The sequence below is a fragment of the Pelodiscus sinensis genome, chromosome 19 (assembly GCF_049634645.1).
Source record: "Pelodiscus sinensis isolate JC-2024 chromosome 19, ASM4963464v1, whole genome shotgun sequence".
Classification (NCBI taxonomy): Eukaryota; Metazoa; Chordata; order Testudines; family Trionychidae; genus Pelodiscus; species Pelodiscus sinensis.
The window spans coordinates 30,415,030-30,425,686 of record NC_134729.1 but is presented as its reverse complement, the minus strand read 5'-3'; the positions used below and the strand labels follow the sequence as shown (position 1 = coordinate 30,425,686).

Here is a 10,657-nt window from a genome sequence, read left to right as displayed (position 1 = left end):
GCATTGGCATGGGGGTACTGGGGGGGCTGGCACTGTGGGAGGTATGCGTGCATTGGGATGGGGGGACGGTGGTGAGGGGCTGGCTCTGGGGGGAGAAATGGGGGCATTGGGGTTACTTATAATTTTTTAAAAATAAAAGATACTTTATAACAAAAGGAAAAACTTAAGAAAATAATAGTCTGGTTCCATTTTAAAAACTAACAACCATAGATCAGGCATGTCAAACTTGAAGCCCACTGAGGGCCACAAATGAAAACTGAAGCTTTCAGGGACACGAAAGAAAATGTACTTCCACTGGAAAGTTGTAATGATTTATTATTATAGATTATGTTTTAGGTATAATTTATAATATTTGTATAGTCATAATATAATCAATATATTTTATAATCTAATATTATATATAATCTGATATAGCTGTGACCAGGAGCAGCTAACAGGGCATTTGGAGAGGGAGTTCTCCAGCTACACGGGGAGTAAATACAGGACTCTTGTGGTAAGTGGCTGTCTGGAGTGTGTGTTTGTGTGTGTGTCGGGGGGGGGGGGTTATTTGCTGTGTGCTGCGCTTGTGTTTGTCTGTTTGGTTTGTTTGTTTAAAGGAGTTTCAAAAAGGTTTGAAATCTAGAAGCCTCTGTTAATTGGCTGAGCCTCAGTCAGGGGGAGGGGCTACCAGGGTTTTATAAGCCTGTGAAACAGCGACCAGGGAGCTTGCGACCAGAAGCAGCTAACAGGGAATGTGGAGAGGGAGTTTAGAGGGCACTAGTGACTTCTGACCTTCTTTAAACATAAATTTTATAATAATCTATATTCCAGACATTTAATAAGAAGCCCAGTTTATACTTAAACTTATTTATAAGAAAAATGGAGACAGAAGCCCAGCAGCAGAGTGGGGGCTATTCAGTTTATTGCGTCGAGTGTAACACGTATGATTACCTGCCCTGTGGGCGGGTGGTGTATGTGTGCACCCGTTGCAAGGAGCTCCTGGCCCTCAGAGACCGAGCTTGGGCTTTGGAGGCCAGGGTGGCTGAACTGGAGGAGCTAAGGGAGGTAGAGAGCTATGTTGATGAGACTTTCCAGGACATTGTAGTACTGTCCCACCTCCAGTCTGAGAGCCCCAGTGCTCTTAAGGAGGATGCAAGTCTCAAGGGAACAGAGCATTTAACGGGAGCAGAGAGAAACCATCCCGTAGTTGGCACCCTCCTTCCAGAGGATGTTGTGGTATCTTCTCACACTGAGGATACCTCTGAGGGGGAGGGAACGCCAGTTAGGAAGAGGCAAGTGTTAGTAGTGGGTGATTCAATCGTTAGAAACATAGATAGTTGGGTTTGTGATGACCGGGAGAACCGTATGGTCACTTGCCTGCCTGGTGCGAAGGTTGCGGATCTCTCAAGGCATCTAGATAGACTTATGTGTAGTGCTGGGGAGGAGCCAGTGGTCGTGGTACATGTAGGTAGAATCATAGAACCATGGAACTGGAAGAGACCTCAGAAGGTCATCACGTCCAGCCCCCTGCTCTAGGCAGGACCAATCCCAACTAAATCAACCCGGCCAGGGCTCTGTCAAGCCGAGACTTAAACACCTCTAGGGATGGAGACTCCACTACTTCCCTAGGGAACCCATTCCAGTGCTTCACCACCCTCCTAGGGAAATAGTTTTTCCTAATATCCAACCTGGACCTCTCCCACCACAACTTGACACCATTGCTCTTTGTTCTGCCATCTGTCACTACTGAGAACAGCCTCTCTCCAGCCTCTTTGGAACCTCCCTTCAGGAAGTTGAAGGCTGCTATCAAATCCCCCCTCACTCTTCGCTTCTGCAGACTAAACAGACCCAACTCCCTCAGCCTCTCCTCATAAGTCATATGCTCCAGCCCCCTAATCATTTTGGTTGCCCTCCGCTGGACCCTCTCCAATGCGTCCACATCCTTTTTTAGTGGGGCGCCCTGAACTGGACACAATACTCCAGCTGTGGCCTCACCAAAGCCAAATATAGGGGAATAATGACATCTCTGGATCTGCTGGCAATGTTTTTTAATGTGGGGTATACATCTTCTTGCGCGAGAACTCTGACGCTCCCTCTCAGGAAGAAGCCCTCCTGCACAAGAGCTCTTCCAAAAGAAGCCAGTGTAGACAGGCAACAAGAATTTCTTGCACAAGAAGCCCCTATAGTTAAAATGGCCATCAGAGCTTTCTTGCAGAAGAGAATGTCTACACTGGCACGGATGCTCTCCTCCAGGAGAGGTCTTCAGCCAAGCCTCTGAACAAGGAAGGGGCTGACCCCCCAGGTTTGCTTGAAAACACATATGGCAGTCTCCATTGCGTGAACTTCATGTGAGTTGTCAAAAACGGTAGCAAATGCTTGCAGGAAAGAAGGCCAGCTGCTCAGCACCAGATGGTCCTGCTTTACAAGGGCAAAGGCTCATGCTGAGGCCTCCCCACCAATGTGTATTCCTGTGCCTGGAGGTGCTGCTGCTTGAAAGTAGGAATAAGAAATCCTCCGGAAAAGGGCTTATTTTCCGGAGAATCGCATCTAGACTGGCGCTTTTCTCCGGCTTATCTCCAAGCTGGAAAAAAGCAGCAGCCATGTAAATGCAAATGCCGTGGGGGATATTTAAATCCCCCGCGGATTTGCAATTCCAACTCATCACATTAGCATCCCTTTTCCGAAAAGGGATGCCAATGTAGACGTAGCCCTAGTGAACAGAAGCAATGGTAAAGACATCTTTAAAACAAACTGTGTTTTTATTTGACTTGCAGTGGAGTCTAAAGACCCCAGCCAAGATCAAATGAGGCCCATTGTGCTAGACACTGTACACATCATAGTAAGAGACAGTCCCTACCCCCAAAGAGTTCACAATCTAATGCTAACCAAACAGATGAAAAGCCAGTATCCACATTTTACAAGTGGCAAAACTAAGACAGAGCACAGTACAAAGATCACACAGGGAGTCTGGGGTAGAGCCACAAAATAAACCCAAATTTCCCAAATCCCAGAGAAAGAAGTGCTTTGTGTCTGTGGCTACGTCTAAACAGCGGGGCTAGTTCAGGATACCGGAAGTATCTGGAAATAGCAATTCCGTGTCTTTAAACACGCCCGTTATTTCAAATAGGCTTGCTATTCCAGCATCCCTGTCACCCTCATTCCACAAGGGTTAAGGGATTTGTCAAAATAGCGCTTTCTTTTGAAATAACCTCAAAATAAGGAATTGCGGAGCTTTTTCCAAGGTAAGGGTGCTGTGTGGATGCACCCTGTGTGGAAAGCTGCCAGAGGAAGCAGGAGGGAGGATCAGCTGCATTGGATTGTCACTATCTCACTTACAAAAAAAGGGGGGAAGGAATTGTCCCTTTTTATTTCCATTCTGAGCATAAAAGGTTTTTTGAAAACTTCACCTGTCTTTACCTTCAAGCTATCAGGACTATCTGGTTTGGTCTTCCCTAATTTTGTCACATGCTACGTTTTCCCACAGCAGACTCAAAGTAGGAGCCTTTCCAGCTCCCAATTAAAGGGGTGAGGCTTTGAATCACTAACAGACATACCCTTCCTCCCAGCTGTTGTGGTGTATTTACACTATATAATTTTACTGAACTCTCTACTCCTTTTCAGTTACCGAGGCTTCACAAACTTAGTAGCAGAGATAGCAGAATCCTCTCAGGAAAAAGAAGACAGATGAGACCTGGATTCCGAAGCTGAATAGCCAGCAAAATTTTAAAAAAACAAACTCAGGGATCATCACCATTCTCTACACAGACCAAAACAAGAAACGCAGCAGACAGTTTATTTCCAAGTAATCTGTAACCTGTTCCTCTGAACACTTTTGTGGCCCCTGTCCTATTTTTGAGTTGTTTTGCTGAATGTGGGGCAAGATCTGCCCAGAAGCCAAACTTATTAAAAAATTAACCATCCCACCATGTTAGAAAGCACCCGCTGTCTTTTGAGCACTAACTGTGGAAAGGTAACTCCCAAACTTGCATTTAACAGTTTTCATGTTTCTAGCTTCACTCCCTGCCCCCAGCTGGAGAGATCACTTGCTGACTCTGGCAGAAGAATTACTTTCATCTGAGGAAGATAAACAGAGAAAATTCATTAGAGCCAATAACTAAAGATTTGCTGCACGAGTATGCAGAGTCATGCTCCCTAGTTCCCATCCCACATATTTGCAGCAGGGGAACAGTCAGTTAGCAAGCACATTGAACAACTAGCTAGAACAGGGGTCAGCGACTTTTTCAAACCAAAGAGCCAAACTACATGGCTGTGTCTAGACTGGCCAGTTTTTCCGGAAAATCAGCCGCTTTTCCGGAAAAACTTGCCAGCTGTCTACACTGGCCGCTTGAATTTCCGCAAAAGCACTGACTTCCTACTGTCAGGGTATGTCTACACTGCAGCACTAATTTGAACTAACTTAGTTAATTCGAACTAAGCTAATTCGAATTAGCGCATCTAGACTTAAAAACTAGTTCGAATTAGCGTTTTGCTAATTCAAACTAGCATGTCCACACTGAGTGGACCCTGAACCGAGGTTAAGGCTGGCCGGAAGCAGTGCCGGCAGGGCATCAGGTTAGGACTTAGAGTGTGAAACTGCTGTCTCAGGCTAGCCGAGGGCTGTGCTTAAAGGGACCCGACACCCACCCCGGACAGACAGTTCTCAGGAGTTCCCCGCTTGCAAAGCAGTCCTGGCTTGGAGTGCCCACACTCGGCACATCACAGCACTCGGCCATCAGCCCAGCTGCACTTGCCGCAGGCTGCCATCCGGAGGGGGGGTCAATCAAGGGGCTTCAGGAGAGTTTCCACCCCGAGGAGCCCGCAGAGCCAGCCCAGTCCTCCCCATCGGGGGCTCGTACCCCATTCCTCCCTCACCACCTTCCGCTTACCCCTTCCTAGCCCCCCTTCCTGATGTACAAAATAAAGGACATGTGTGTTCAAAAATAGAAACTCTCTTTATTGAACAAAACTCGGGGAGACTGGGAAAAGAAGGTGGGAGAGGGGAAGAGAGAGGGTGGGAGAGGGAAAGGCAACTAAAATGATCAGGGGTTTGGAACAGGTCCCATATGAAGAGAGGCTAAAGAGACTGGGACTTCTCAGCTTAGAAAAGAGGAGACTGAGGGGGGATATGACAGAGGTCTATAAAAGCACGAGTGGTGTGGAGAGGGTGCATAAAGAAAAGTTCTTCATTAGTTCCCATAATAGAAGGAGTAAAGGACACCAAATGAAATGAATGGGTAGCAGGCTTCAAACTAACAACAGAAAGTTCTTCTTCACAAAGCAAATAGTCAACCTGTGGAACTCCTTGCTGCAGGAGGCTGTGAAGGCTAGAACTAGAACAGAGTTTAAAGAGAAGTGAGATCAAGTCATGGAGGTTGGGTCCATGGAGTGGTATTAGCCAGGGGGTAGTAATGGTGTCCCTGGCCTCTGTTTGTGGAAGGCTGGAGATGGATGGCACGAGACAAATGGCTTGGTCATTGTCTTCGGACCATCCCCTCCAGTGTACCTAGTGTCAGCAGACAGGCTACTGGGCTAGATGGACCTTTGGTCTGACCCAGTACGGCCATTCTAAGCTCAGGGCTCAGGGTCGGGGGTCTCAGTGGACCACCTTGATTTTCATGCAAACCTGCTCCTGGGTGGCCAGGCTGGCAGCTCTCCTGCCCTAGACAGCCACTTTCCTGTGCCTAGTGCGGAGGTCGTGGATGAGGTCCACGATGTCTGCACTAGACCACGCGGGCGCCCGTCTCTTGCGGACCTGGGCAGGCTCCCGGGAGCCACCAGCCTGGTCCCGGGAAGAGGCGGAGGGCTGGGTGGCAGCAGGTGGCCGGCTCGAGCCATGCCAGGTGCAGGGTCTGCTGGCTGGGTGCTGGCAGGCTTGCACCTGGCACGGGCACTGTAGCCAGCCCGTGCCCCTTTAAGGGCTCCAGGGCCGGGAGGGGGGGCAGAAGAGTTTCCCTGGTGGTGCCCAGAGTGGCCACCAGGGAAAGCTGGGGAGGGCTAGCCTCCCACTAGTTCGAATTAAGTGACTACACAGCCCTTAATTCGAACTAGTTAATTCGAACTAGTTGTTAGTCCTCGTGGAATGAGGTTTACCTAGTTCGAATTAAGTTCGAACTAGCGGTTCGCGTGTGTAGCACCTATCAAAGTTAATTCGAACTAACGTCTGTTAGTTCAAATTAACTTTGTAGTGTAGACATACCCTCAGAAATCAGTGCTTTTTGCGGAAATACTATTCTGCTCCCGTTTGGGCAAAAGTCCTTTTGCGTAAAACTTTTGCGCAAAAGGGCCAGTGTAGACAGCTCAGATTTGTTTTCCGCAAAAAAGCCCTGATCATGAAAATGGCGATCGGGGCTTTTCTGCGGAAAAGCACATCTAGATTGGCCACGGACGCTTTTCCGCAAAAACTGTTTTTGCGGAAAAGTATCCGTGCCAATCTAGACGCTCTTTTCCGAAAATGCTTTTAACGGAAAACTTTTCCATTAAAAGCATTTCCGGAAAATCATGCCAGTCTAGTCGTAGCCCATGTGTTTGAGAGTCTCTGGGTTAGGCTAAAAAGGGTAAAAAACAAGGGTGATATCATGCTAGGGGTCTACTACAGGCCACCTACCCAGGCGGAAGAGGTGGATGAGGCTTTTTTTAAACAACTAACAAAATCATCCAAAGCGCAGGATTTGGTGGTGATGGGGGACTTCAACTATCCAGACATATGTTGGGAAACTAACACAGCGGGGCCCAGACTATCCAATAAATTCTTGGACTGCATTGAAGAAAACTTTTTATTTCAGCAGGTTGAAAAAGCTACTTGGGGGGAAGCTGTTCTAGATTTGATTTTAACAAATAGGGAGGAACTTGTTCAGAATTTGAAAGTGGAAGGCAGCTTGGGTGAAAGTGATCATGAAATCACAGAGTTCATGATTTTAAGGTATGGTAGAAAAGAGAACAGCAAATTAGAGACAATGGATTTCAGGAAGGCAGATTTTGGTAAGCTCAGAGAGCTGGTAGGTAAGGTCCCATGGGAAGCAAGACTAAGGGGAAAAACAACTGAAGAGAGTTGGCTGTTTTTTAAAGAGACATTATTAAGGGCCCAAAAGCAAGCTATTCCACTGCATAAGAAAGATAGAAAGTATGGCAAAAGACCGTTTTGGCTTAACCAGCAGATCTTGCATGATCTAAACATAAAAAAGGAGTCATATAAAAAGTGGAAACCAGGACAAATTACAAAGGATGAATACTGTCAGTCCCCAAGTTATGCGGATCCGACTTATGTCAGATCCGCAGTTACGAACGGGGCTTTTCTCGCCCCAGAGGACGCGAGCGGCGGGACGCCCAGATACGCCGCGGTCCCACCGCCCGCGTCCTCTGGGGCGAGAAAAGCTGCTCCATGTCTCCCTGGTCTGCTGGGGGGGAGCTCCCAGCAGACCAGGGAGACGCAGAGCAAAGCCATGGAAGACGCGGGCAGTGGGACAGCCCAGACGCACCGCGGCTGTCCCACTACCGGCGTCCTCCGAGGCTTTGCTCCCCGTCTCCCTGGTCTGCTGGGGGAGGGGGACACAGCTAGTGCCCCCCTCCCCCAGCAGACCAGGCTTTTCTCGCCTGGAATCAGCCACTGATCAGTTTCAACAGCAGCTGAATCTGGACACCTGGGACAGAGCAGCTGGGGCGCTGTCGGGTAGGTCCCTGCAGCGCTGCACCTCAGTGCTGCGGGGACCAACCCGGCAGCGCCCCAGCTGCTCTACCCCAGGCATCGTCGGCGAGAAAATGTATGCATACCGCACTTGCAAATGAAGCCCGGGATTTGAATTTCCCGGGCTTCATTTGCATAAGCGGGGAGCCGCCATTTTTAAAACCCCGCTGGTTCGAACCCCGTGCAGCGCGGCTACACAGGGCACGAACTAGGTAGTTCGGACTAGACTTCCTATTCCGAACTACCGTTACTCCTCGTGAAACCAGCCCCCCCGCCTCCGTGCTCTAACCCTATGCACCTACCCCTCCCCCAGAACCAGCCCCCCCGCCTCCGTGCTCTAACCCTATGCACCCACCCCTCCCCCAGAACCAGCCCCCCCGCCTCCGTGCTCTAACCCTATGCACCTACCCCTCCCCCAGAACCAGCCCCCCCGCCTCCGTGCTCTAACCCTATGCACCCACCCCTCCCCCAGAACCAGCCCCCCCGCCTCCGTGCTCTAACCCTATGCACCTCCCCCTCCCTCAGAACCAGCCCCCCCGCCTCCGTGCTCTAACCCTATGCACCTACCCCTCCCCCAGAACCAGCCCCCCCGCCTCCGTGCTCTAACCCTATGCACCTCCCCCTCCCCCAGAACCAGCCCCCCCGCCTCCGTGCTCTAACCCTATGCACCCATCCCTCCCCCAGAACCAGCCCCCCCGCCTCCGTGCTCTAACCCTATGCACCTCCCCCTCCCCCAGAACCAGCCCCCCCGCCTCCGTGCTCTAACCCTATGCACCTACCCCTCCCCCAGAACCAGCCCCCCCGCCTCCGTGCTCTAACCCTATGCACCTCCCCCTCCCCCAGAACCAGCCCCCCCGCCTCCGTGCTCTAACCCTATGCACCCACCCCTCCCCCAGAACCAGCCCCCCCGCCTCCGTGCTCTAACCCTATGCACCCATCCCTCCCCCAGAACCAGCCCCCCCGCCTCCGTGCTCTAACCCTATGCACCTCCCCCTCCCCCAGAACCAGCCCCCCCGCCTCCGTGCTCTAACCCTATGCACCTACCCCTCCCCCAGAACCAGCCCCCCCGCCTCCGTGCTCTAACCCTATGCACCCATCCCTCCCCCAGAGCCAGGCACCCCCAGCTCCAACCCAATGCCCTCTCCCCTCCCCCAGAGCCAGGCCAACCCCTCGCTCCCTCTGCTCTAACCCACCCTTCCCCCAGAGCCAGGCACCCTATCCCCTCTGCTCTAACCAGTGCCCCACCCCTCCCACAGCCAGGAACCCCTCAGCCACTCTGTTCTAACCCAAAGTCCTTTCCCTCCCCAGAGTCAGGCACCCTCCAGCCCTCCTCACCCATCCCCCCACTCTAACCCAGAGTTTAAAAAAGAGCTAGATAAATTCATGGAGATTAGGTCCATAAAAGGCTATTAGCCAGGGGGTAAGAATGGAGCCCCTGGCCTCTGTTCGTCAGAGGCTGGAGACGGATGGCAGGAGACAAATCACTTGATCCTTGTCTTTGGTCCATCCCCTCTGGGGCACCTGGCACAGGCTACTGGGCTAGATGGACCTTTGGTCTGACCCAGTACGGCCGTTCTTATGTTCTTATGTAGTGCCCTTTCTCTCCCCCAGAGCCAGACACTCCCAGCCCCCTGCTCTAACCCAATGCCCCCACGTCTGCAGAGCTGGGGACATAATCTAGCAGGGTGGAGGGTAACGCAGTGACTCTGTGGGAGGAGCCAAACCCGCTTCCCACACTGGACCTGCCCTGGGTCTCACCGGAGCCACTGCCACCGCTGCAGTCACACGCTGGGGCAGCGTGGCCAGGAATGGTTGGGCACGTGGCGCCGAACGTTCCATTTGACAGGCATGTGCTGCCGCTCCCTCCCAGATCCCCTTTGCAGGGCAAAAATCCAGGACTTTTTTTTGCCATTTAAAAAAACTGTCAAGACGGAGATTTAAGAAGTGAAAACACGGACATGCCTGTCTAACAAGTCCCCATGTGGGGCCCAGGCCCCATTTGGTTGCAGCATCCTGACCCCAGCCCCAATCCAGGGGCATGCCCTGTGGTCCAGCCCCCATCTAGCCAAAGGATGTGAATGACTAGTCACCTATCCAATAAGCAAATGCTTATTGGGTAGTCAAAACGCTAGTCGACTAGTCGCTTCCCCCCACTTGCTGCCTCTATCAGGAGGGTGGGAAAGAGAAAGGAGCGCTTCCACACAGCGCTGCCGCCTTGAAACGCCACAGGGAGCATGGGGTCAACGGGGGACTGCTTGAGTCCCCTCTGGCCTCGTGCTCGCCACAGCGCTTTCACCTTTGAACTGTTGCTACACTTCAAAGGCAGAGGCGCCCTTATTGACTAATCACATCATCAATGAAAATTGCATCGACTATTCAATTAGCCAGTTAATCGAAATTTTACATCCCTACTCTGGCCACAGGAAGGGCTGGTGGCAGCCCCTCTCCTACTGTGACATAGGTAAGAGCAGAGGCCACAATCTGGCTGTGGCAATCCTGGCCTGCCCCTTCAAGCCACTGTTGCCCCGGGGTTCAGCAGCCCAGCCGCATCCAGGTAAGGTAATCCAGCCAGAACCCTGCCAGATCCCAGCCCCACTGCCTCCTGCACCTCCCACACACCCCAACACTGACTCCTGCTCCCCCACATCCACAAACTGCACCTCCAGCAGCAGCAGAAGTCCCATTAAATAAAGTCTGTGACTACATCTACACTGGCATGATTTTCCGGAAATGCTTAAAATGGAACAGTTTTCCATTATAAGTATTTCCGGGAAAAGCGCGTCTACATTGGCAGGATGCTTTTCCGGAAAAGCACTTTTTGCGGAAAAGCGTCCGTGCCAATCTAGACGCGCTTTTCCGCAAAAAAGCCCCGATCGTCATTTTCGCAATCAGGGCTTTTTTGCGGAAAATAAATCTGTGCTGTCTACACTGGCCCTTTTCCAGAACAGTTTTCCGGAAAAGGACTTTTGCCCGAACAGGAGCAGCACAGTTTTTCCG

General features: G+C 51.3%; 1 protein-coding gene across 4 annotated transcripts in view; it reads right to left on the bottom strand.

Annotated features, from left to right (window-relative positions):
* Window positions 1–2,738: 2,738 nt before the first annotated feature.
* The window catches only part of PRAM1 (PML-RARA regulated adaptor molecule 1), a 68,073-nt gene continuing 60,154 nt past the window's right edge, over window positions 2,739–10,657 (bottom strand). For all 4 annotated transcript variants that reach the window (XM_075903340.1, XM_025184335.2, XM_075903342.1 and 1 more), the window contains one exon: window positions 2,739–4,053. In XM_075903340.1, coding sequence (XP_075759455.1) covers window positions 4,019–4,053 — 35 coding nt within the window. In that variant the 3' untranslated portion in view covers window positions 2,739–4,018. The remainder of the gene's footprint in view (window positions 4,054–10,657) is intronic.